The sequence below is a fragment of the Ailuropoda melanoleuca genome, chromosome 14, assembly GCF_002007445.2.
Source record: "Ailuropoda melanoleuca isolate Jingjing chromosome 14, ASM200744v2, whole genome shotgun sequence".
Taxonomy (NCBI): domain Eukaryota; kingdom Metazoa; phylum Chordata; class Mammalia; order Carnivora; family Ursidae; genus Ailuropoda; species Ailuropoda melanoleuca.
Window position 1 is genome coordinate 86,907,290 of NC_048231.1, and position 27,579 is coordinate 86,934,868.

The window sequence follows — 27,579 nt, forward strand, 5'->3', positions numbered from 1 at the left end:
GATCTTAAACGACAAAAACAATTTCCTTCCTTCCTATTCATTTGGAAATATCATGTTCAGGCTACAACTAACCACATTAGAGGACCCGAATGAGGAAAATGTGGAAATAGCTAAAATAAAATTTCCTCTCATCAGGCTGTTGTCTCATTCCCTGCTGAGATAGGACCAGGATTTCAGAGGATGTTTGAGCAAAACAGTTCCTGAAGAAACACAATTAGCCGGCTACGTTCTAACTACTTTCCCATTTGCTTACCATTTTTGTACCGAATTTGATTCTTGGTTTTCTGCCAGCACTTCCTGAGGAACGAATGCCAAGTAAGCCTGGGATCAACACTGCAGTTGCTATTGTCTAAGTGAGGGCAGGGTGCCTTGGGAGGCGGACCTACCTCTGTAAGGGTCCTGGGGTGGGTTCAAGTCAGGGGACGTTGCAGACTGGACAGGAAGCTGTGGAACTGGAACCTGGTTTGGCACAAGAGAATGGCTGCCTCTCAGGGCCACACCATCTTCACGATGGGCCCCGACCTGAAAGGGTGAGAGGAACCACAGAGTTTAGTGGCAACCAGAGGCAGGGCCCAAGGACTTGCGGAAGACTGGCCTCTGAAAAACAAGACTCCCAAATGCCTTTCACTAGAGGGCGCTGCAGGACTGCACATGCACCTACAGTACCCGGCACAACACTTCACACTCAGTAAGATACCGTGCTGTACATTCAGTGACAAATATGGCAGAGTAGCTCAGGCAGGTAAAACGTCAAATTGTCTCCCAGGGTGCTGCAGTGGAGCGCACTGATTCGTACCCATCTGTCTTCTATCATGTCCGCCAACAGATCTGACAATTATCTTAATGCCCATATGCTTAATTGTGGGCTTCTCAATTCCCCCATTGCTATCGGAAATCCTACAGGAATTTCAATTTGGCATTCGACTTTCATTTCAGGGGATAAGATTCTCAGGCCTGCCATTTTTTTTTTTCCATAATGCCAGCTAAGCCTCTGACAGCGGAAGCTACAGCAGTATGGGACACAGCCCCTGCTCGGTACAAATATAATAAAATGTCACCTGGCTTTCCAAAACTGGCAGCCCATTCCAAATTAATGTTTACTGCATTTCATCAGCTGCTGAGTTCCAAATCCAAAGGGGGACCATTTCTGCCAATGCCACCACACCGGAAAATGTACCAATAAAGGTTTTATTAAACACACCAGTAATGCCATCATTGCCATGCAAAGATGTTTGGACATTTTTCCATTTTTTCCCCCCACTACTCTGATCCTAGAAAGGGACCATATTGTAAACACTCTTTAGGTTTCCATGAATAGAATTACAGAATACAGCACGATGACTTGGTCTGGAAGAAATACTGCTGAGCTTTTTATTAACTACTACTACCCACTCTGGGGTCCAGGGATGTTGCACTAGTGACAGTGAGACAGCCACTGCTGACTTTATAGCTTACGCCTTAAAGCAAAACCATTATGCATTTGCAAACCAAGAGGAACATGAGTAGCTTAGATTTTCGTTTGCATTACCAAGTAGTTATTCTCTGAGCCTATTGTTGGGTGAACGTTGATGCGGGTCAGTGGGTCTGACACTAAAAATATTTATCCATGAATTTCTACTGCTACGAATCAGAAAGTTTGTTTTTCTAATCCAAAAACAAAAATCCCCACAAAGCAGAATCTTCTCTTTTGTAGCCAAATGTTTTAATTTCCAAAGAACGCAACAAGAATCTGAACCGACAACAATAAAATTCAGACAACCGAAGGAAGCACATGCTATCTAAAGGCAACCTAGTATAAAGTATCACCATTACATAAGCCAGAACAGTACAGAAGGAAGTAACTCAGGGGGAAGGGGAGGGATCACGTAAATCATGCTAATTGCTCAGATTCAAAATATAGCAAGAATATACAGGATTTAAAGACTCGTGAGCATTGGGAAGCATAAATGAATGCTGCGGCTGAGTCCGGGGCTGTCTGCCACCTGTGTGCCTGTGTCCCTTCCCGAAACGTTCTGAATGGTGGCTATTTCGCTTCTATGTGGGTGCTTCCAATGTAAGGAGACCATGATTACCTCCTAAAGCAGCCTGTTCCATTTTAATCACAAGTTGGCCTCCTTGTATATTCCACCCACTGATTCTAGTTTCAATTTCTGGAGTTCCATGGAGAAAAGTGCAAGCCCCCTTCGTCTATGTGATGCCCCCGCCAGGCCACTGCTGTCTCCTCTGGTAACAGGAGCCCGATGGCTTCCAGGGAGGTCAGGCCCACCTGATGCCCTCAACCATTTCTCACTCACTCTTGGTCTGTTTTTATATTCGTTCCAGACAAAAGAGTGATAGCTGTTTTCCATTCTGGTTTTGATTTGCCATTTTTATATTTGTGCATTTAGAAGACTGATTCAATCGATGATTATCCTTTCAATCTAAGTTGTCAACTTGTAAGGATGAATTTTACAGGGCTTGATCAAATGGTAGCTCTTTAAGTTTGTCAATCAGTGTTAACCCAAATAATTACCGTAGTGCCGATTCATATTTATTGGTATTCCCAATGGGTTTAATCTCTTAAATTTCCATAGAAGATGATTCTCAATTGGAATCACTGAAGGTAACCACAGGTTTGAGCATAGCAAAGATGTAAATCCCTTTTATGTTAAAATCATTCTATTAAAACACCCAAGCCGCCTTTGTAAGCATTTAGGATACATTTCAAGGTTAATATTTTACTTTTCACTCGAAATATATTCAGATATTGATCCTGCACTTCTATTTTTCCTTCTAGATCACATTCAGATTAGTTTTTACAAGAGGAAAAAAGAGCCCACAACCAATAATCTTTACATTTTCTTTGCCTCAACTATTATGAAAGACTGAGTAAAATGAATACAATAATGAGAGTCAACAATATCTAGATTTTAACTGTAACTGGTTTCTTTGTTAGCTGTGTAACCATGGACAAGGTGTTCAAATCCCAAATGGGAAAATAACACTAGCTCATAGAGAATGAGTCCCATGTCTATTGCAAAGGGAGGTAATATGCAAAGCAACTGTTAATAATAGGTACCTAATAATTATAGATATTATGTGAAAATATCTGAAAATACTTACATACCACATAAAACAAGAGCCTATGTAATTCAAACACCTTCAGGACACAAGCTACCTTCATTCACGATCATCTTTGCATTTCTTGTCTATATTTTATTCACATGCATTTGATTTTAAATCCTTCTCCTGAACAATGAGAGTAAAATCTTAAATGTTATTATGTTTGAGAATTATAAATATGTTTGTTCCAACTATATTTGTTTGGATTTTAGCCATACATATTACACCTATCTTTATTTTCTATAGATCATCTTAGGTCATCTCAAACATTATACCTAATCATTTTCCATAAAGGAAGTTGGGAACAAAATTACTCTTGATTTTTTTTTCTTTTTTTGAGGGAAAGAGCATGCAAGCATGTGTGTGAAAGGGGGTTGGGGGGTGGGCCAGGGCAGAGGGAGAGAGAATCTTTTTTCTTTTTTTAAAGATTTTATTCATTTATTTGACAGAGAGAGAGCACAAGCAGGGGGAGAGGGAGAAGCAGACTCCCCACTGAGCAGGGAGCTCGATGCAGGGCTCGATCTCAGGACCCCAAGATCATGACCTGAGACAAAGGCAGATGCTTAACAGACTGAGCCACCCACGTGCTCCTACTCCTGATGTTTTAAGGCCTCCCTGGTAAACTTTGTATATTCCAAGTCAAACACGAATGAATGATGATGAGTCTAGATCCATGTGGTAATGAGCCTGGTTCTCCAGGATCAATTCCATTGCCTGGGGCTGTGGAATCATATTCCAAAGAATTAACTTTGCTTTGTTTGTTTCCTTGGCCACAGGCGGCTTGTCCTAACCCTGTTTACTTCTTTTTTAGAAACATTATTTCTGGTCACAAAAGAGACAAAGAAAGAAAGACAGTGGATGGCTAGCACAATCCATCGCTCGAGTACCTCGGAAATAGAAGGAAAAGCCATGTGTATATACAAGGGTTAGGCCTTGTCCATCTTCTAAATAATAAATATGTAATAATATAACTAGAAAAAAGCAGATTCTTTGACCTACAAATCAATTCTAAGGATGGCACCAATTTTTAGAAAATCTATACTTCATTAAAGCCCTATTTTGATAATGTCTTCATCTGGATAAGCAATAGTTTTAAGTTAAAAGCCAACCTAAAAAGGCGTTTAATTTTATCAATATTGATTGTAATTTTTTTTTTGCAATCTTTAAGGATAGTCTTCTTAGTTACATACAATATGTTCTTAGATATATTTATGCTGAATGTAAAAGACAAAACTAAAATCTCAAAATTATTCAGTGTTAATTGATTGAACAGAGAGTACATTTGTTAATCCAAGAAATATTTACTAATATAGTTCATGCTTGTCACTCCAGGAGGTTCCAGGGAGAGGGCAATGAATAACTTAGATGACCTCATGGAGCTTACAGTGATCCTCTGTGGCATTTTTGTGCACTGATCAGTTTAGTGTGGCGGTTTTAACAGTAATAGTAAGTCTCTCAAGTAAAAGGACATTTATCATGATTTCTGTAATTTGGGTTTTGGACCCAGAGAACTCTTCGGACCTAAGGCCACTCCTTGTCTCTCATGGGCCATTCTAGCTTCTCATGTCTCTCCAGTGGTACCTCTGTCTCTCTGGCTTCTGTCCCCTCATGGCTACAGCCTGGACTCTCCCTTCATGCATACCTCTCAGTGCATTCCTTCAGGTTCTGTACCTGCTGCTAATTTCCTTTCTGTCTTAGTATTTCTGAGTTCAGAATGCCAAGATCATCTGACGGTAAGCTCATCATTTTGAAGCAGACATGAGCCATCCTTTGAATGGGCCACTCTAGGGTCAGGCATCCCCTATTAACTGGTTCAATGAGCTACAAAAGAAGAGGAGGTGAGATCATGTGGTCCAAGCATGGCTGCCCCCTCCTTGCATCCATACATCATGCTCCCCAAATCACGGCTCTAAGTTACCCTGCATCTCAGGTCAAGTTATAGTCAAACCCTGACACAGCTATTTAAATTCTCTCGTGTTAATTTATCATTGGGAATAATTAAATATCTTCAGAAGTACATTACTTCTTTTGAATCACGTAAGCACCATATAATTTTAAATAACCTTATTTTCCAAGGAAAGAATTGATATATTTATGAGGAACACCTTTCACTCACAGTACAGAGACTAAAAGGGCTTGTGAGACTTGGAACCCAGTTAGGCCAAACTCTCCATTTTACAGAAAAGAAAGTTGGAGATAGTTGAGTGACTTGGGAAATGTCTCGTAAGAAGATCAAAATAGAATTTGAGCTCAGAAAACTTAGAACATTGAACAATTTGATTTGGAATGTGTGTGTGTCTGTGTGTGTGTGTGTATGGGAGCAGAGTTAAGGGACAAAAGGGGTTTACTTCCTGGAGCTTTTGTTTACGACGGTGTGCATACATGTCTGTAGATGTGTGTGTGTATAGATATAGATATGAAAACCATTTTATTTCTTTATCACAGGGGAAAAACTATCATAGTTCACCAACTATGGCCAAGACCAAGATGTCTAACTAAATTATAAAATTTAATATTTGCCATAACTCCTCCAACATAAACAGATTTAAAAGACATGCAGCTTCAAATTAGGTGGCTGTTGGCAAGGCTGTTGTAATGTGGCGATGCGTGCAGCATCCTGGTAAATATCCTTATCCTGATCCTTGAGCTCACAACAAACACCACAAACAAAAAAGACATTCAGTGTTTCTGCTCTCTTTGTTTCCAGGGAGTATTGTGAAAGTAATTATTCTGTTGTATTTAAGAGGCCTATTTCATGGATGGGAAAATGTATTAAATTTCATTTGGCAGTTATTCAATCCTTGTTAATGTTATCTCCAGAGATAACTGCTTCAAAGCCGGCTTTCAGACCTCCGTTCCTTGTCTTCTACCATAATCCTTCTAAAAGAGTGTAGGATGGGAACTTTCTGGGAAACTTGTCATCAATTTCTAGACCAAGCGACACTGATACAAAACTCGATAGGCTATCAGGAACTTTTTGGTATAGTAAAAGAAAAGTCTGTTATTAATGGCATCTGATTCAAACACATTCTTTTGACATAGGTGTTTTTTACAAAGAAGAAACAAAACAAGGAAATGTGACAAAGAAAAAAAGGGCCTGGTAACTTTTACTTTTCTCTCTTTTCTTTCTCTTCTTGTTTTTCCACAAACACAAAAGAAAAGTTGATGGGCTTCAGTTGTCATTAGACACCCAATGACACAGAAAGCAGTCTGAGTTTCTGAACGGTAATCTCCCTACGAAATATCAATCATACATGACAGCTGGAGAGTGCTAGATTTCAGTTTCAATTACCTCGCCAGATCTCCGTCATGTTAGAGGAAAGAAAACTTATTTTCCCAAATGTGCAAAACGCCGTTTAGTCCAAAAGTGCATCTTTTAAAGAGGTGGGAAATGGTCATGCAGATTTAATGGCTCCCAGATGGGAACCCGGAAGTTCACGAAATGGCAGCGGTGGACGGATTCTGCGGGGAACCGTTCCGGAGGCACCGGGATGCGGTAGAAAACGAGATCCACCTCTAATAACCAACTCCTCTGTGCGAGAAAGTTCTAACATCTGGGACGCCCTTCAACCACAAATATCACTTCCATATTTCTCAGTTTAAAAACTTATCAGACGACTTTTTAAAAACTCCTGTGATTAAACATTTAAAGGACTTTTCACTCAAGTCAGATCTGGCTGCAATTCTTTTGTTTGGATTTTGATTCTTGGAAGATGTTTATTGGGGGAAAACTTCCTCACTCTAGAGAACACCTGTTCCCCCACCCCACCAAGAAATCTCACAGCTTCGCCTATGCTTTGCCTGAAATTTAAGGTAATTCCTTATTGGGTAATTCTTGGCAAATTTCTTTAATGCTTATTCTCCAGATGATAATTTTCAAGAGGACTTAAAACATGATGTAAATTACCCTGACTTGACAGCCCTGAACTGTCACATGGTCAGCTAGGCCAAAACTCCCATGAATATCCACCAAAATGGTTTAAATGAATGATTCTATGACTTAATTCGAGAGATGCAAATAGCTGTTACCTGATTTCAGTTCATCTTTTTTTTTTTTCTTAACTTGTAAGCTCCACCTATCCAACCTGTTTCATTTCTCTCCTCTGTATCTCCACCCTCCACCCCCAAGTCTCTGCATTACTTTCGTAGAGTGGAAACCATAACTGGATGCAGTCCACCAGGTAAGAACCTCAGCAGGTGGTTCGCAGAGTCCATTTCATCCCTTCCTGCCTCGGGGAAGCAGGTTAGTAAGTAAGTTGTAGGGAACTAAATTTAATCCATGCCTGGTGAACCAAGTCTCTCCAGCAAAGAGATTATGGTGAAATTTTGCAATTACTGGTACGTGGCTTCTTTTGTTGGACTGAAGGAAAAGACAATTATACACTTGATGTGGACTTGGGAGCTCCGGATCCCTGCGGTACAAACACACCTGTGAGAGCGTGCACAACCGTGGGGCTGGTTTCTACACAACCCACTCTGTAGCCAGCCCAGGAGGTCGACCACTAGGGATTTATCTGTACCTAACTGGCCTTTATTTTGTAATGCCTTTCTTATCATCCAAGTAACACATGCTTATTGTAAAATATTTGGAAAGGAAGTGAAGAGTAACAAGCCTAAACTAACAAAATATTCCTTCCCCAGCACCTACTAAATATTCCTTCTGAATGCTTTACTCTCTGCCCATCACCTGTTCCCTAAGGTTCCACCACAGTTTTCCATTGTTGTTTGGATCAAGTCTAAGATCAATACCTTGTGCATCTGTGTCCTTCACCTGGATGCCAGAGGACCATTCCAGTTCCTCCTATTTTCAAGTTCCCTCATCTCCAGCTTCAGTTACCTACTCACTGTTCCCCATGTGCTGCATACACTCCCATATCAGCAAGGCGCCTGAGCCAAGCCCTCCCTGTTCTGCCTTCCAGAGCTGGTTTCCTCTGCACAACTCACCAACCACTTCTCTTTTATTGGTCCCACAGATCCCCTTCTTTGCACTCCTCATTGACGGTCTGGATCTCCAGCACTCTCACCACCTTGCTGGGCCCGGACAGGGCTCTCCCCTGACTGTGCATTACAGACACCCCCGTGAATACCCACTCAAGGACAGTGCTTGACAGAGAAGGGCATACACTTCAATGTTTCTGTTTTGCTGCCATTCATAAAGCTTATTCTTGTCTTGAGATGTAAGCATCCCAAGGGCAGGGACTGGGTGTACAGGTCATTGTATAGGACTGTAATATTATAACGTGCAATCAGATGCTTCGTAAATAGTCAATGATGACACAGGCGGCACGTATCTGTGAGACGATTTCTGAAATCAAAAACCTTTTGATATTGTCAAACATAAATTTTGCACGTTTCTATAAAAAAATTAACATTTTGTTTAATTCAACAAATGCCTCTGAAATGTGTGCTACGTGCAAGGCACTATTTAGGTATTTGCAGGAGAAATAATAAAAGATAGACACAACTATTACTTACACATTTCCACATCTTAATGGTGGACTCGTTTAAGGCAAAAGAAAGTGAATGTCATGAAGGAGTACAAGGTTGTGGGGGATTTTAACGATGGGCAAAACTATATCAAACTGAGAAACCAGAGACTTCTTCAAGGAGGTGGCATTTCAGACACACTCTGAAGGGTGGGTAGATTTTTGATACAAATTACTTAAAATTTTTTTAAAAAAACTGACATTTAACATCAATGAGGCACAATCTCAACTTTAAATCAAAGTTTCTATTTTTACATCACGAAGTGGCATTATTTTGATATTACATCTATATGAAGAAGCAGCTAAGGAGTGCATATTAATGTGTTTTCATGTTGTCAGACTACATATTTTGGATGAAAAGCAGGTTTTTGTAAAGCCCTTTATAAACCTCACCGGCTTTACTACAAAGTGAACAACACAGGGCATTCTGGACACAAATGGTACCTCACTGTATGTGTGTATTATTGGTCCAAATGATTCACTCTTATTTAACTGCAGTGAAGTCTTTCATCTCCCAGCTATACAATAATAGTTTCCATATGACCAGTGGCTCTGCTATAAATAAGATCAAAAGCAAAAGAAAGGATTTAATAAAAGAAAATGACATTAAGAGTAGCANAATTAGGGGGGGGGGGGGGGGGGAAATACCAATATCCAACGATGGTGTTTGTTTTCCTGAGGCTGAAGCTCCACATAGTACTGAGTAGCTTCCCCGATATGTCCTGAAAAGGCATTTCACAAGAAGTAGGCACGGACAAAATCCATTTGGGTAGGCCTCAGAGTGCTAAAGATTAAGCTGGGGGGCAGCGGGGCACGTGGGGGTAGGGAAGAGCGACCCCCTCTTTAGAGGCAGCGCGGAGAACAGGTAAGCGGCTCATTTCACAGGGAAAGAGTTCAAGGGAATGTGTGCATGGCAGATGTCCATCCATTTCTCTATCCTTTTCTGTTCTATTTAATGCAGATAGACTTGGTAATCCAGAGATTCTCAGAGAATCATAACATTGCTCAACTCTCGTACATGAGTTCTGAGAAAGGAAGTTTTTTTTGGCAATGCACAGTGACTTGATATGAAGAGCCAACTTCCCAAACAAATTCTCTTCTAGTTCTTAAAAAAAAAAAAAAAATTACAATGTTAATCTCTATTCCCGACTGGATAAACAGCTGCTAATAACCTCCAGCTCCCAGGGGAGGAGGCTGCCTCCTTTCATCTTCAGGCTGGTGGATATCTGACGTGCACTGGACTTTAGTGATTCCACATGTGTCTTACTTTGCATTTTTTAAAACTGCCCTGGTACCAGTCTTGCCAATTCAGGTTTCTTTTCTCCCCTAGACTACATCCACAGAGTTGGAGGACACCCTCAGTTATGGTACTATTTACTCGAAATTGTAGTGCTTTTACTGTGGGTGTATTTAAAGAGGAAATTCAGGCACTTATAACATCTAAAGAAAGCTAAAGTCTTGGACCTTTGTATCTGAAGCCTTGCGAGGGAAATAACCATTTGGGTTTCTTTCAGACTGAGCTAATTACTCACTCAAGGGCTGGCTGCGTTCAAAGATACTCAATTCCGAATAGCATCGCTAATGCGATTACTTACTTCTATCTGTTTGTGTGCTAAACAGAGGGGACAGCGTCAACACTTTTCCTCTGCTAGGAAGTACCCTGCAAAAGGTTACAGGGCCAGCTGGCCCCCAGAGTCATTCTCACTTGTTCCCGAGCACCTGCTTTTACTGGTGACCTCAGTTCTACACCTCAAGATTCAGACATTTCGCAAAACAGCTTTTTAAACAAAACCCAGCTGTTTCCCATCTAGACTACAGGGGGAAGAATTTGGGCAGCTCACAGAAACATTACCCAGAGACTACCATTCCCCAATAACTTTCACACACTTTCGGCTCCAAACAAGACCCGTCCGTGTGCAGAAGCCGGGGAGAAGGCAAATGTGAAATTAAAATGGGGAAACTCGATACCCTGGTTTCTGATGGTGTGTCCAATTAACTGCTTGAAAATGAATGTGGTTATTGTATCAGGACAGTGCTACCCCAAAGATGCCATTTAACTAATATTGGACAGATCTTTTGGTTAAACTCAACTTTAAGTTGTAAGATGATTTCTGGATGTAGAGGAAAAGCTATAATTATGCACAACTGTGAATGTCAGCCAATTAGGTAGAATCCTTGTGTTTCAGAAATGCGATGTTCGAGCTGTTTTAAATTTTTAAATTTTTTTTTTTTAGGTTTTCCCTCTTAAAGCTGCTTTGCCTAAACCCTCTTCTTATTTTGAACCCATTTTACACTTCTATTTTCTAAGCAATTAGACACTTTTGATTTGAAAAATTTACAGCCACAATAAAAGTTAAAATAACACAACGACCACAGATTTTGAAAAAATATAAAATGGCCAAGGCCTAGTCTTGGCTTTTAAACAGTGCCAAATCGCTCCAGAATTTTCTGTTTTGGTATGAATGACATAACTGAATTACTTCACGAGCTGCCACTTTAATTCCTAAGGGTGGAAAATTCCATGAGTTAATTTAATTTGGATGTAAAAAAATATACATGAAAACTCGCTCTTCCTGTGGACTCTCATGTGAAATATCTGAGCCAATTGTTGGAGCTGCTGCTCTTCGAGGAGGGGCTTTCCACCCAAGGCGGCCCGGCTGGTGCTGCACGGCCTCATATCTTCAGAAGATTTGGGAACATAAGATCCTTTATTTTCTGCATATGTTTTTAATCACTTTATTTGATAGCTCTGCAATGCCCTTCCTAGCCTGTCCCTAACTGCTGAAATCCTACGCAGATGCTAATATGAGCTCCATGATACCTTTTCCAGGAAGAGTTTCTGAGGAAACCTTAGGTCTCCTAAGGCTGACAATGTTCGTCCTTCTCTGAATTGTGTCTTAGGTCACTTCATCATTCCACCTTGTGTTACAGTTAGGCACATACTTGTGTTGTCGCCCTCCCAGAGTCAAAGGCCTACAGGATCAGAGACTCTCAGGTACATTTCATGACCCCCAAAGGATCTGAAGCACAGAAGACACAGAACGAGGGAGTGAACATCTGTGTAGTTGCTAATATATACAATATTATCTCCCTCCCCACTCCGAAGATCTGCTTTCTTGAGAAAACAAGGATAATACCACCTTTTTAAAAGGCAAGTGTTGTGCCTTTTCTAAACTATGGACAGTTTAGCATTCTGTCCTTGTCCCCAAAAAGAGTTCAATAAAAAAACATGACAGTGACTATGCTATTAAAAGCATCTACCTGCTTTTTCCTCTATTATTTAAGAAGAAAGCCAAGTAAAAATACGATGAGGCTGAAGAGTCTCTTTTAAATATGTTTTATATTTTGAAAGTGGGGAAACCAACCAGGTTTTGTTTTTATTTATTTGAAGTTCATGACACCAGGGTGCTAAACACATATCTTAGGGGAAAAAAATTAGGGAACTAGGCTAGTTTTGTCCTAGAAGTGGAGAAAGGGAGTCTTTTGGGTTTGAAGGTCCAATGCAGACTGCCTTGTTTCCAGGTCACAGGGCCTGTTTTGAATAAGATAGGTATTGCGGGGGTGGGGGGAAGAAGGGGATATACCTAGTTTGGACTGACTGCTGTGGGATTTGGGCATGCATCATGTCCTAACCACTTGTCTCAGGGCTTGTCAATGGAGCATAAGTGGTCTCACTGCTATGGTTGTATTTAAAACCTCTTGACTTTCATTTAAGTGAATGCAGAAATAACAAATGGTGAGCTCCAGGTTTCAGAGGCTGTTGTACTAATCCATGGTTAAGAGAATTTCTTTAAGTGAGACAAAAAAAGACAAATACTGTATGTTCTCATACCTTATATATAGTATCTTTAAAAAAAAAAAGAACTCAAAGAAATAAGAGAGTAGAATGGTGATAGCTGGGAGAAATGGGGAGATGTTGGTCAAACTTGTAGCTATAAAGTGAACAGACTCTGGGATGGAATGTAAAACATGGGGACGATAATTAACAATACTTTATTATATACGTGGAAGTTGTTAAGAGTAGATCTTAAAAAAAGTTATCACCAGGCACACAGAGAAAGGTAATTATGTGAGAGGATGGAGGTATCCACTAATCTTAATGTGGCGATCATTCTGCAGTATACACGTGCTTTAAATCATCAGCTTGTACACCTTAAGCTCATATATGTTTGATGTCAAGAATATCTCCAAAGGCTAGGAAAAGTTTTTTAAAAAATAAACAGAATTTCTCCACGTTCTTTTTCCTGCCTCTTTCTCCTTAAGTTTTCTTAAAATAAAGTACACTATTGATATAGATTAAAAAAACAAACAAACCTTTCCATTGAGACTGCTACTCTGCTCTCAGAAGTGTAACTGTGGAGATTAGGATACATGGTGACACACTACAGATAGGCAAACAGCCTAATCAAAGAGAGAAACCTGCACTGGTTTCTATACAGCAGCCATAGAAAGATGATGGAGATGACTAAGATCTTGAGTGAAATTCTATAACAGGCTATTTATAAGACAGTTTCCAAGTGCTTTGAAAGAGAGGCAATGACCTCTCAAACTCAGTTTGGTTCCACCAAGAACAAGTCTTTGTGGACAAAGCTCACTTCCTCATTCGTGGGAATGCCGCCTGTCTGGTGTCTTGTGATAATGCTAAGGACAAAATGAGAGAAGGCGGACAGCAGGAGAGTAAAATTAGTTGAATGTAACTGGTTGAAATATTAAACCCAAAGGCAGGGGACAATGTAAGCGTCGAGAGAATGTCTGTAGCCTTGAACCTCAGGCCTTCTGCTTTGTGTCCCGCCCTAGTTAACATTTTTATTCATGGCTTTGCTAAGGGCAATAATGGCACCCATCAAATTTACCAACAACAGAACTGGCAAAGTATGTGACCGAATGAGGACCTAAGAAGAGCTGTCGACTGGAAACAGACTGAAGGCTGAAGTATGAAATTCAAAGGCATAGAAAAACAACAAAACAACGAAACAAAAACCCCCCACAAAAGCCCACAAAGGCATAACGTGAAGTTTTGTATTGGCACAACACAAAGTACACAAGGGTAGCTGAGACGTGTGGCTTATGATTTCAGCGGATTATAAATTCGATATCTGCCAGCAGGATGATGACATCATCAAAATGGCTGGTAGGGTCTTGTTAGGTGGCCTTTAAATGACGATACAACATATTGAAAGGGTTTGGTAAGAGATCCACCCTGATGATTCCCTGAGCACTGTGTTCAGTCTGAGACCCTACAACGTCTTTCAAAAAGAAAGCATTCCTTTTAAACTAGGGAGAATGCACTGGAAAGTCATAAAATCAAAACTTTCACGGGGGCTGGTGGTGGTGGTAAATACGTGAAGATATAAACATCTAGCCTAGAGAAAAAAAAATACTGAATAGACTGTTGTCAAAGAACTCTAAGTTTCTAAAGTGTTTGCTGGGTTGACTTAGGGGTAACTTCAGTGGGCAGAAAAATGAGGACTGCACAGAGAAGTAAATCTGGGCTGGATATAAAGAAGAATTCTCCAATATTTGATAGAAATGGCCTTTGTGGTCATTGAGAGCTACTTATCTTTGGAGGGAAGGGGGCGAATAGAGGCTTGTTGACTGCTTGGCAGGGGATTTTAGGGGGATTTGGATAGAGAGGATAGCTAAGATCCCTGTGATTCTACGGGGTAATAATTGCTTAGAAATGCAGCTTCTGCTCAAATATACACGAGACTTTATGGAGTCAAACTCTGTGAAAATGTAAGGGGAGCAAGACTGAAGATGACAGAGCCTCTATGGGTCAGACCTTCGCTGAAATAGGTTTTTCTGACTTCTGCCACCCTCAGTAATATATATACTAATAAATGCTCCCTGAGATATCACATCCCTGCCCACGATTCTCTCCTGTTGCATGAAGCCAAGGAACAACTAAAGAAGGGCCTTGGGTTCATATCATGGTGAGTAATGCACAGACTTGTTGAATCAATACGTTATATGCCTAAACTAAGGTAACATGGCATGTTAATTATGCTTCAATAAAAAACAAAAATAATTTTTTCTTGGGTTTCATGAGTTTCAGTCAGTGATGAAAAGGTTTATAGTATCAGCCATAGTTTTGAAATTGCTATGGTACTGGGTTAGAGAGGAAGTTCACTGTGGCAGTGTGGTATTTAGTACAAAGAGTGCTGCTCTCCTTGCTGGCTTGTCTGGTTTCTCTCCGAGCTTGGCCATTAACTAGTGGGCGTCCATGCTTGGGTCACTTCCCCTTTCTGAAGCCTCGGGCTTCTACAGTAAAATAAGGGCCATGGGCTAAATGATTTCTGGGGTGCTTTTAGAATCTAGAATTCAATGGTCCTAACTATCTTAAGAACAATGAAAGCAAAACTAAGGTAAGTTATTTTATGAGGCCCTAAGTGGTAAAAGTTCTTGTATGTTCAAATGTCAGTTAAATAAAAAAGGTGCTTTATCACCTAATGAATTCTCTTCTGATAAATTCTTTTTTTTTTTTTTTAAAGATTTTTTTTAATTTATTTATTTGACAGAGATAGAGACAGCCAGCGAGAGAGGGAACACAAGCAGAGGGAGTGGGAGAGGAAGAAGCAGGCTCATAGCAGAAGAGCCTGATGTGGGGCTCGATCCCGTTACACCGGGATCACGCCCTGAGCCGAAGGCAGATGCTTAACCGCTGTGCCACCCAGGCGCCCCCTGATAAATTCTTTTTAACCCAAATTAAAAATGTTATGACTTTTTTTTTTTTTTTTGGCCTTCTTCTTTTTTCTTCCTTCTCTTTTTCAAGTTGAGATGCGTGGTTTCTGAAATGTGTGCCACACCCCTACCTGGGGGTTCTAGGAAGGGGTTTCAGGGACGCTGTGGAGGAGGAGTGTGATTGGGGAGTTTTACAGGGTTCCTCCACCCCTAAGTTAACTAGATCAACCAGATCCTTAGGAGAGGCCTACTCTACTACCAAGCACAAGGACATCCTTCCCTCCCAGGTAACAGAGCTGAGTCCCTGCTGTACTAATTTGTTTTTAAATGTGTGTCCTTTTCTACTAAACTGTGAACCCTTTGAGAGCAGAAACCATGTGTTAGCACAGAGCCTGGCATTTGGTAACCATTCTTGAAAAATGTTTTTGGAAATGAATAAGTGGACTTTAAGCAAAAAGGGTCTAGGAACCACACTAATGTTATATATTAACAGTGAAGGAGATTTTTAGCTAAAATGATCCCTTCATTGCAGACTCGACTGACAAGAAATCAGAAGCACATACAGAGTCACATGAAGACATTTTTGATGTGGGTTTTGTTCTTATTCAGTTAAAAGAGGAGATGAGGTCATCTGAAAGGCTTGCTCTCAGGTCTCATCTGTGGATCTGAATACTGAGTGAATACTGAGAGAATTATTTTGGAAAAACTGTCATTTCAATAATTTATAAAAATCTAATGATTTAGTATCAGGATTAACCATGGAGGCATCTGAGGCACACGGGGTTATTTCTGGGTAAGAGTGTCTAATTAGCTTAGTGACAAACCCACCTGTTTCCTTATTCTCCCACATTCAGAGATTTCTGCTTTGACTCTGTCGGAAACGTGGGTGGTTTTGGTAAGAAAAATAATTTAAAATTTACTACTTCATGACCCTAGTAAGGAGAGTTTACACCTCGTGCAACTTAGCCCAGAGCCCCGCTTAAGAATAAGTGTTTAGACAATGCGGGTTTTAATCTAGCACACCACCGCACTGGACGAAAAATTCTTTACCTATGCATTTGGGTAAACAGCTGCCCTGGGAACTTGGCCACGGGATGCCTGGGAATTCTTTCATCAGGGAGCATTCATCAAGATTCGAAAGTCACAAGCTCTTCCCTGGAAAGGTACAGCTAGGGCTAATCTGTAGGGAGCGCTAGTGGTAGTAGGAGCGTGGGACGTGGAGGCACTGTCCCCGAGTTTTAAGTTGGCTTCAGGGCTTGAATCTCCTCCACCCTAATAAGGCCCACTGACCAACCCCTAAACTGGACATCACTACTCTCCTCAGGGGGCTCCTGTGAAGACTGCCTGAGTGATTGTTCACGGAGCACCTAGCAGAGGGGCTGGCCACTTGTCAGGCAGTCAGAAAACAGCAGTTTCCTTTCTCCCAGTGTATTTACTGAGGGGGAAACAAAATGTAATACGTGGTACTCAAGGATTTACAACATAGGTGGTAAGGCAAAAGTCAGGCCTACAAAAGACATATAGTTTTGCATGACTGGGTAAGAAAAAGATGTAGCCGACAGCATGATTCACAGATCTCTGGAAAGTAGAAAAGAAAATGGACTATCACAGCGAGAGGCAGCAAGGGAAGGCTTCCTGGAAGAGGCAGAATTTGAGTCCAAGCCTTGAGAGTGGTGGGAATGAGATGGACAGAGGGAAGCAGGTAGGACAAGCCAAGCCCAAAAGACAAGGAAGAACTATCTAAGGAGAATGTAAAGGGCAGATTCTGGTAATTTGCACAGACTGGTCTTGCTGGAAGAATTTTTGCATATTGGAATAGCTGAACATAAGGCTTTTGGTAAATGGTAATGGGGCTTAATCAACTGGATTAAGATATTGGTCTTTATTTTGTAGATAATGGAAAGCCAGCGCAGTTTCTGGGCAGGGAAGAGCACGGCCAAATATCATCTAGAAAGCCTGCAAGTCTACAACATTCATGCTAGTATTATGAGCCATGCTGCTGTGGAAAAAAATCCCTTTCATTACACTAATACTTAGTAAATCACTGAAGACCTACTTCAGAACTCCAAGGAAAACATTTTATGAATCAAAAGCTAAGTACAATATGTTAGCAATTAAATGAGATAACATAACAGCCGAGGCAGAACCAGTTTTCCCCACCATGATTTCAAGCTGCTGCAGAAAGAAATGCTTATATCATCTTCCAAGTTATCAAGCCATTTTGTTTTGATTTTCGAAGGCGGGGAGAGAGGAAGCGAGCAGAGGATGGAGGTCAAGAGGATTCAAAGCTGTCTATTCTTTAATCAGGTGGAATTATTAAGGGGACTTATAAGGGAGATTTGCTCAGAACAAAACGAGACCTGGGATGGGTCTTAAGTTACTATAACTGGCTTTTACTCCAGAACAACGGACGAAGGTGTGTAGTTGGAAAGAAACACCCACCAGTGTTCTCTGCAGCAAAGTTTCCGGTGCATACCTCCCACTGCTACTTTATTTACTGCAGCTGGCCAAAGTTTTATAGCCTGTTTCATGTATTAAAATTCAAATGTGGAAAACATTACCAGTATCCTCCTTGAATTTTTTTTGTTGTTGTTGTTCAGGGGGAAGGGGGAGTGGGTTTTTTTTCTTCCCCTTCAACTTCCTTTTTATTGTGGAATGTATCAAATGGTCAAAGGCTAACTTCAGACTGACTAAATTCAAAAACTATTTCCTTTGTTCTTATGTTTTTGTTTGAAAATTTATACCAGTTTGTGAAAGGAAAGAAATGACAATCCGATCTCTCTCACACACGTTAGAGTTTCAGCCTGGGGAATCTCGGGCTCTGTGGAGCTGCTGGGTGTTTCTGGGAAGAAAGGAGAAAGATGGCAAAGCCTCACTGGGTTTCCAGGGCGGCAGGTTGTTGCCGTGCTGCGTCTCTGGAGTTACTCTATTACCTATCACCTGTGGTCATCCCTGATGGAATTATATATAAACACCTGCAGAGGAGGGAACGGGAACTTTTTCTCCCCAGCAGAACTAGCAGCTTTATGGCTTCTGCAGAGCGTTTTCAAAACCAAATCAAAAACGTTTCTGTGTAATATTGGCCAATTATTTCCCCCCTTCTATTGCTCTCTGCTCCACTCTCTCCCGTTCCACCCCAGACAGGTCAGGCCCCTTCCTCCTATCCCACCTTTGAATCAGACTCAAGGGGGAGGCAACCCAAAGGTCAAATAGTCTCCCAAAGCATCTATGTATAGTTTATTATTTTAAAGAACCACTTAACCTACATCTGGTATTTAAGAGCAAACTTTACATATTTATGGAAAAAACTGTCTCTGAAGCAATGTGCCCGTTCAACATATGCAAAACGAACACAGCTACAGAAATTAAACCATTTTTCTCTTGATTGAGAGCAGATATAGAGAAATGGTTGTAAGTCACAGATCTGGCTTTTAATAAAGCCAGATTTCTTAATTAAAAGCAGTATTGTTTAAACATTGTAGTTTAAAAAGAAAAGAGCTGTACAAACTAAAACCTCATATTATATGCATCCCAAGTGTATTTAACACATTACCTGAGGCCAAGCTAAATTAACATCTAGATTTTCCTTTTGTAAACTCTTAGCAACTGCCATGAATAGACAAACAATTTTTACTCAATGATGAATTTTTAGGATAGAGGTCAAGGAAAAGCAAAAAAAAAAAAAAAAAGATTTAGCTTTGGCATTCAGAAATATCTTTCCACGTTTTAGAAGTGAGTTCATTGCTTCTATTTATAAACCAGTATTTTTGGTTTCAAATTGGTTGCAGGTTTCCATAATACACCACTCAGGACGGTCCTCTCAATCTCAGTCTTTTATTAAGAGAAACTGAAAGGAGGACGGAAGAATTCGATTGAGAAGAACCGGTGCCTATTTTGCAATCTCCTTTTGAAATCATCAGTAAACAAGAAATGCTACATCGGTAACAGAACATAGACCTTCATCCAAGCAACTTTTTAAGAGCCTACAAGGTACAAAACAGGAGTGTTTGTTGGTCAGGCAGGAGTTTATAAGAAGCAGAGTACATAGAATCATTAGTAATACATTCTCGCCCCATTCAGTCACCTTATTGTCATCACTTAACATTTTGTTAAGAAGATTCTGCATTTTGGGGCACTTGGGCGACACAGTCCATTAAGCCTCTGACTCTTGGTTTCGGCTCAGATCACGATCTCAGGGTCTTGAGATCAAGCCCCGCATCAGGAATCATGCTCATCAGGGAGTCTGCTAGGGTTTCTCTCTCCCTCTGCCCCTCCCCACACATTTGTGCTCTCTCTCTCAAATAAATAAATAAATCTTAAAAAAAAGATTCTGAATTTTTATACTCATCCAAAAAAAAAAAAGTGGATGCATTCCAATTGTTTCCAAAAGCAATGGGCAGAGCTGAAATTCCAGTTGTAACATGGACAAATCTGCTTAATTATTATTTAAATATATACTTATGCATAAATAGGCAGTGACAAACTACTATATCCTTAAATCACACATTCCCACACCATATATTTAGACAGATAAACACACCACATATTTCTACCTCCCACACTCAGAATTAAAGATCTGGATTCTTTGATAACGATAAAAAATTTCAACCTATTCATATCTGAAATGCCAATAATGTAATGTGTACAAAAGTTGGGTCCTCTAGATGGTGTCACTAAGATGAAGAATTTAAAACACCAGCAATGACCCAGCAATGTCCTCCTAGGTATATACTCAAGTGACATGAAAACACAGGTCCACCCAAAAACTTGTATGTGAATGTTCCTAGGAGCACTAGTCATAATCACCAAAGAGTGGAAAGAACCCAAATAACCGTCACCTGGTGAATGGATAAATATAAGGTATCCCTATACAATGGAATATTGTTTGGCAATAAAAAGGAATGATGATCTGACAGGATGAAATATATACAAACCCTGAAAAACATTACACTGAGAGAAGCCAGCTAGTCAGAAAAGACCATCACATATTGTATGATTCCAGTGTTAGGAAGTATCTAAGGTAGACAAATTACAGAGACAGAACATAGTCATTGTCAAGGTCCAGGGAGAGGGAAGAATGGAGAGCAACTACTACTGGCAGGGGGATTTCTCTTCTTTTCCCAGGGGGTAAAATGTCCTAAAATTAGACTGTGGTGATGACTGCATAACCCTGTGAACATACTCAAACACATGGAATTGTAAACTTTAAATGGGTGAAACGCAGGCAAGTGAATTATATATCTCAATAAAGTTGTTTTAAAAAGATAAAAACAGCAGCAGTGGTATTTATTCTTGAAATTCTAATTCGATGTAGTAACTTAAGAGTGTACAAATTTCATCACTTACCATGAGTGAATGTCTGTTGGCTGAAAGAAGACCGGTTCCATACCCTGAGCCCAGACCACCCATTGCTCCATTATGAGAAGGTCCAATGATTCCATGCATGTCCCCATGACCACCAGGCATAGCTGTGGATGGGCCCACTGCATGATTCCGGAGAACGTGAATAGCATCATCCAGTCTTTCTAAGCGATCTTCAATTCGGCTTTGCTGTGGGTTAAAAAATGAGATGAAATTTGATTTAGTTTGAAATACATGCATAGGTTATAGAAGTAAAACTCGAGTTGACACAAATCATACTTTGAGTTTCTGAATCTATGTTTCCAATAAAATTTATTTCCTGGAAACAATAATAAAAATAAACAGTGACCTTCCCAGGAAACCAGTGAAAAATCTAAATGGTGTATCATAGTGTTATTTTTCATGAACACAGTATATTTTGTAATCCTTCCAGGACATTATAGTGTACATATGTTATACTATATTGCACTAGCTTCAAAGAGAATTTAGATTTACTGCAGAAAAAAATATCCATAGAACTTAAGAAACATTCTAGCACACACTGGTTACAATTTTCAAAAAATTAACAATGGAAAGATGATGTATTTATAGCTTCCCAATTACCTTCTTGGAGGCATATTTCCCTCATCTTCTGTGCAGCATATGATAGAGTGCTAAGTATCAAGTCGGGGACAGGTAAATGCATGTAGACTATGATTTCTTATTGAGTACTATCTATTTTTACCAGTGGTTCTTGCTTTCTATTATCATCAGCGTGTGTGTGTGTGTGTGTGTGTGTGTGTGTGTGTGTGTAGAGGGGAGTGGGAACTCAAAATGGATACAGAAAAAACATTACAAAAACTTTGTCAACCAAAGTGGTATGAGATTTCATGACAGAAGAATCACAAAGACGTGAATTAATTGTTCACCAGGGCCTTCTAATAGACTTCAAAGCCCTTACTCTGTATAAAATTCACTATCTTAAATAATTAAATTATACAATTCAAAACCAACTGACCTTTTTTTTTTTTTTTCATTCCTGCCACTGGAATTCTGTTTTCTGCAACTAGATAAGGCCTATACTATAATTTCTGGTGAAAAAAAAGGACATGTAGATGTGTATCACTTTTTGCAGTATGAACGCTAATGATAGCAAGTAAACATCTGCATACCACTGTCCAGTGTGCATTTTAAAATACATCATTTCACCAGGTCTTCATTTTCCATGTGTAAGGCAAGCAGGAAGACATTATTTGCCTTTCATGTAGATGTGCAAATGAGGCTCAAAGAACTTAAGTATTAATTACTCGGTGTCACAATGCCAGGAAATGGTATAGTTAGGGTTGAATCTAAGTCTTTGGACTTCAAATCCACTGCCTCTTTGTACTAGATCATGCTACAACCTACTCTGATTTCCAACGGGCTGTGCAAACAGAGGAACCAGCTCTACTGCATGACAAAAACAATTTCTTATTATTCCTTACTGACAGAAGGGATGTGTGTCTAATACAGTTAGTCTACGGTACAGAACATTCTGATTTGGTGGGCTTTGCTGTTAAGGGACCTCCCCTAAACTCCTAGCTGCTACTTATGACATCTTTGAAAAGGTACTAAACTTCTTTGAGTCTATACATCATAATTTATAAAAATGGAAACAATAATATATACTTCCAAGCGTGAATGTGAGCGCTGAAAAGAAGTAATACATGTGCCTATCACCCTTTCTGGCTCACAGCTTCCTGGTGGAGAGAGTAGTTCTTGCTTACAAATTCCCTTGTTGAGTGTTGAGTATTCAAAGCTATAGTTCATAACTATAAACTGAGTCTTTATGGTTCTACAGTTGGACATAACCTAGTTTTGAGAGATGGGTCCCAGAGAACAATTGATGCAGGTAAACACAACAACTAAGGATTATTTGGATGTGGGCTTCAGATTAATTAATGTAGGCAAGGCAAGAAGTGCGTACCTTGTGTTACCCTGTGGTTGCCTCTAGGGGCTAAAATGCCTAGCTGGACAATCCCACACTACAGTAAGGAAGACCACAACCAAGGGGGAAGTCTGCCTTCATATGTCCATTTTTAGATTTTCCTTAATTTAAACAGTAAGCCAGAAGGGAAGAAAGGAATTTCTGAGCTGCTGACAAGACATTAAGACAGATAGATCAATCGATGCCTCCTCCAAGTTCTTTCTCAAAATATGCATGAAAAGAGAGAAACCCACCCTTGAAGGACTTAAGAGTTCCTTGTTGCTACTTCTCCCCATTTGATTCATACACTGATCAAAGGCTGCCCAGAGCAGTATGATTTCATGCACATTTCCAGCCACATCCACCATGAGTTGACAAAAACTAGAGTGTCAGACACTGAATCATCATGGGAGTGTTTATAATATTAATTACATCCATGGAAATTTTCAGTTATTCCCTACTGGAAGAGCAGACATTTAATGATGTTACTTGATTTCTAGGAGAACCAAAGTGAACGAGGAAAGAGACAGCAGGTTTCTTATTCAGAGGTCAAGAGGAGAACTCCTATAAGCTTGCCACTCTGGAAGGTAAAGCAGAGGTACGTTGAATCTTCAAGTGTTCTAGCTATGCAGCTCGGCTGGAACTCCAGCTCTCTCTTATCAGGAAATTATTAACTCAGTAACAGGGCCCCTTCCCAAAGCTGGGGCGGATGCTGCTTTCTTTCCAAGATTTTTAGTCTCTTAGGTATTTGGAGCCCTGGGGTTTACACTGTAGTAGTATCTGGGTTATAATCTACGCACAGGAATAAATAATAGTCTAATAACTCTGGCTCTAACCAAACTTGTATGCTTAACATCAATCTACAGTTTCTGTTAGTGAAATAAGAATCCTAAAGGGTCGGGGCCCTGGGTGGCACAGCGGTTAAGCGTCTGCCTTCGGCTCAGGGCGTGATCCCGGCGTTATGGGATCGAGCTAAAGGGTCAACCAGATGCAAAAAGAGAAACATGGTCACCAAGTGACTAGAGGAGAGATTAGCAGATGAGACTTACCAAAGAGTGTAAAGGTCCTTCATAATTAGGAGATGATGAGGCCTGTCCTCCGTTTCTAGACCAAACGGCTGTGCCTGCTGATATGAAAATGGAGATTCCAATGAGATCTATATAATCTGAAACAATCTTGCAGGTATCTTAAACAGTTCTTTTAGAAATAGTAATGCTTATTTTCATTTGGACAATTAAGATAAATACATGTAAACTTCCCATACAAGAATTTTGGGACAACGAAAACCTTTTTAATTTCAAACTTGATGTGGACTTGGAATTCTCTCAGGCTTCCTCCCAAAAGGGAACAATTAATTCGTTCCGAGTTTTAGCCAGAGAAGGGTTCCTCCAGAAGAAAAGAGATCACTACGTAGTCAAGGCAGTTGTAAGAATGCAAAAGCGGACTTTGTTACACCTTCACGCAAGGCCAGTCTGTGAAACCAAAATTCTCTCACCAATGAAAAACAGCATTGCTACTTGTTTTAAAAATGATCCTTAAGAAGGGATAAGCCTTCCAAACTTGTTAAGGGAATAAGATTAGTTGGCAGTCATCCACTAAACCGGAAATTTAAAAACTCAATATAACAACAGTAATAAGTAAGGGGTTTCTTCTGAGGAAAATAATTATTTTGTAATCCACTAAACTTGATTCCTGCTACAATAAATATTACGTATCCAACTACAAAATGAAAACCACTTTTATAGTAATGCATACTCTGTGTGGAAACTAAGAAATAATTCAAGAAAGAAAAAAAAAATATCTGCGATCTCATTGTAATCTCATGCCCTGACACGGTTAGCATTTAAAAAAATCCCTTCTTCCTGTCATTTCTGGGTGTGCATGGATGTGTATTTTTATGCTAAATAAAAGTAGGATATTTTGTTCAATTCCTTATAGTGACAATATGAACAGAGCCAGCTACTTTCAGTGAGAAAATAGCAATTCACCCCCATGTTTACATCTTCGTTCTCTCTTCCTAATATGTGGTCTTTCGTGGTGCATTAGCAGGACCCCAAAAGTGGCCTTGTGTCTCCCTCACAGAGCATGCTGCTCAGGTTTTGGGTTGTTTGTGGCATTTTCTGGAACAATTTGTGCACCCTAACTTTCTCATCATTAACCTAGAAACGGAGTGACAGAATGGTGAGCACTGGATTCTCACCCGAGCTCTGGTACTGAGGCTAGTGCCATCTCAGCAAATCAGGTCCCCTTTACGGGCCTTCGTACGCTCATCGGCAACATCAGAGCACCGGACCAAAATAGTTGTTCTTAAACTTTTTAGATTCTAGACTTTTTCCCCCCAAATGATAAAATAGATGAAATTCGAGCTGCTTTGTTTGAAATGGGGAACTTGGAGTTCTCCCTGCACAGACTCCCTCACCACCTCCCTCACTGGGCTTGATACTTTCTCTGGCTCTGGACGCTGACACTGGCGATCACTTCCCAGAGCCTAACAGTAGAATACTGACCCAGGAGTGGATCAGGAACTTTCCGTTCCTTTGCTGTCATAGGGAAAGTTTCCCGGCTCTTCCATTATCCTCTTAATATCATCTCTGTGTCCTTTCAACTCTGTCCATTGGGACACGTGGACTTCAAGGTCCAGCCACCCCTCTCCATTCTGCGACACCCTCCACCCCACATCAGCGGGGGCTTGGGAAAGGCTGATGCTTGGTCCCACCTAAGCCATGGCCATCACCTCTGAAAGCTCTGTGCAGTCTGAAACCTGCCACTTTCCACCAGGGAAGGCAGTTTATGATGCCCTGAGTGCTGGCTGCAGGGAGTAATAGAGATCGAGGAGGCAGCATGTAGGCAAGGGACGCCACTATAAATTACAGTAAGGTCAAGTTTCAATCAGGTACAGATGCGACTTGGTTTCTTTTTTAGAAGACCTCTGTCCTCTTTCCCAAGAACAGAGACATGCACCAGATAGGGCCTTCTGGAAGCATTTATTCTAGAAGGGCAATAAGCCTCTTAAATGGACCTCCAAAAAGTGAAATGCTTTCCTAACATAATTCAAAAACTTATAATTTTATTATATGAAGCCATAGGTCACACTAATTTGTTATATTTCAAAGGCAAACATCCCATTTTACTCCACACAGTTACTTCTCTATTTACAAAATTAGAGTTTTCCTCAATCATGCCAGTGAGGTGGACTTTAAAAAGAAATGTGGAAAGTCTAAAATTTCTGTGGGAAATGATCCTTTTGAACAGTTTACATTTGATGAATATATAATCTATATTCATACTCCTGACTGTATTAACTGGGTTTCCTCACCTGAGATGTCTTCTTAGAGTATATTATTCTGTTGAATATCTTCTACAGAGCTAAGAAAAGATTAAGAAGTTTTCCATATGCCTATGTACTCTAAAAAACGTCTAATTTTTGAGAAAAATTTTGGATGGGAATGGCTGTACTTTCATATGGCAGTGGAAAAAACAGACCTTTCCATTGTTCTGTTCGGAAATATTCTGTTTTGAGCTTTTGGAGGGAGGGAGTTTCCACCTGCCAGACCAGGAAGTACAAGAGGGAAATTGTTCTCACACACCAGTACCATGATAGGATTGGCTTTAGATACAGTACCTGAGAGAGAAGGAGGAGAGCCAACAGGAGTTGAAGGGTTTGATGAAAAGCTGTTGTTAGTGTGATCTGGAGAATAGATCTTAAAACAGTGGGGGAGAAAACAAACAAACAAACCCTCATTTATTAGGAATAAAGAATCAATAATTCTTTAAATGACAAAGTATGATTGCAATTCACCTAAAAATTACGTCATAAAACACATGTAACAATTGACTCTAGTACCAATGTTCTAAAATGAAAGATTTAACACTTACTTTAATTTTTCAAACTAAGAATTATGAGCTCATGTAGGACGGTGGGGACAGTACTGGACCAGGGTCAGTAGACTGTGCTCCTAGTCCTCTCCCTCACGTGTCCTACCATGGCTCCATGGCCACGAGCAAGCCACACAAACACCCCAAGCCCCCTTTCTTCCTCCATCAAACAGGTTAGTCAGCATCATCTCTACGATTTTTGTCCAACTTCTCCTCCACCATGATTAAGGCACTTAATGCCAAGGCTTAAGAATGCCCAGATGAAGTATAAACTTCCACTTAGGTCACAATGCTAAATTAAACTTATTTTATGCTCCCAATGGTAAGGAAAAACCAACCGGAGAGACAAAATGTTAGAGCAACAAATCCCCACTTACATTTGCAAATGACCATGTTTAGCTTTTGAAGACAATACCAGGCATACTCCCTCACACAAACGAGATGTGCTACTCTGTCACCAGTGAACATGCAAGAAATGGTACTTTGTCACCAGTGAACATGCAAGAAATGGTCAATTCTAGCCTCCTGGCGGTGGACGGGTGAGGCAAAGAAGCTGAGTCCCCAGGTGCCAATTATGTGACAATTTCTCACAGACCTGTTATGGTCATTTTTTTTTTAAAGTACCTTTCCCAGAGTGTTTTGGAATTGCCCCCTGAAAAGTCAGTCTTAGCTGGTCAATGAGCACTATATGATTTTAGAGAAAAATAAGAGATCAAGATAGAGGATCTATACACCAGAAGGCCCTGAGAATATCCACAAACCCATAATTGAGGGCTGCTAGGCACCATCGTGAGGAGACAAGCTGGAAGGGTCAGCCATTCACTGGAAGCTTCAGAGCTCTCTCCTCAAATTTTCCAATCATCATTCTGCAAGAAAGCTAGCATTTCCAGAAATCAAAGCTATTTGCCATTCATTTTCTACAATTCCAAATGTCCACTTCTGATTAAAGTTCACTCTTCCACAATGGTACATATGAAGTCCAAAGTCAATATTTCCTCACCGAAGCAAGTGCTTTCCCCAGAGCATCTCCAGTCTGGGAGCTGCCTGCTGCCCCGCTTCCTCTATTTGCTGCAAAAACAAAAGGCAGAATATGAAAAACCAGGCAGTGAGACGTCTAACAATTTTCTA

At 40.3% G+C, this 27,579-nt stretch overlaps 1 protein-coding gene across 22 annotated transcripts in view; it reads right to left on the bottom strand.

Annotated features, from left to right (window-relative positions):
• Nucleotides 1-27,579, bottom strand: part of TCF4 (transcription factor 4) — a 349,754-nt gene that overhangs the window by 10,120 nt on the left and 312,055 nt on the right. For 16 of the 22 annotated variants that reach the window (XM_019794598.2, XM_019794597.2, XM_011218993.3 and 13 more), the window contains 5 exons: nt 27,452-27,519; nt 26,198-26,276; nt 23,625-23,701; nt 20,616-20,819; nt 387-522 (listed from right to left, as the gene is read on the bottom strand). In XM_019794598.2, the coding sequence (XP_019650157.1) occupies nt 387-522; nt 20,616-20,819; nt 23,625-23,701; nt 26,198-26,276; nt 27,452-27,519 (564 nt within the window). The remainder of the gene's footprint in view (nt 1-386; nt 523-20,615; nt 20,820-23,624; nt 23,702-26,197; nt 26,277-27,451; nt 27,520-27,579) is intronic. The other 6 variants (XM_019794601.2, XM_034642406.1, XM_019794595.2 and 3 more) reach the window with 1 other exon arrangement.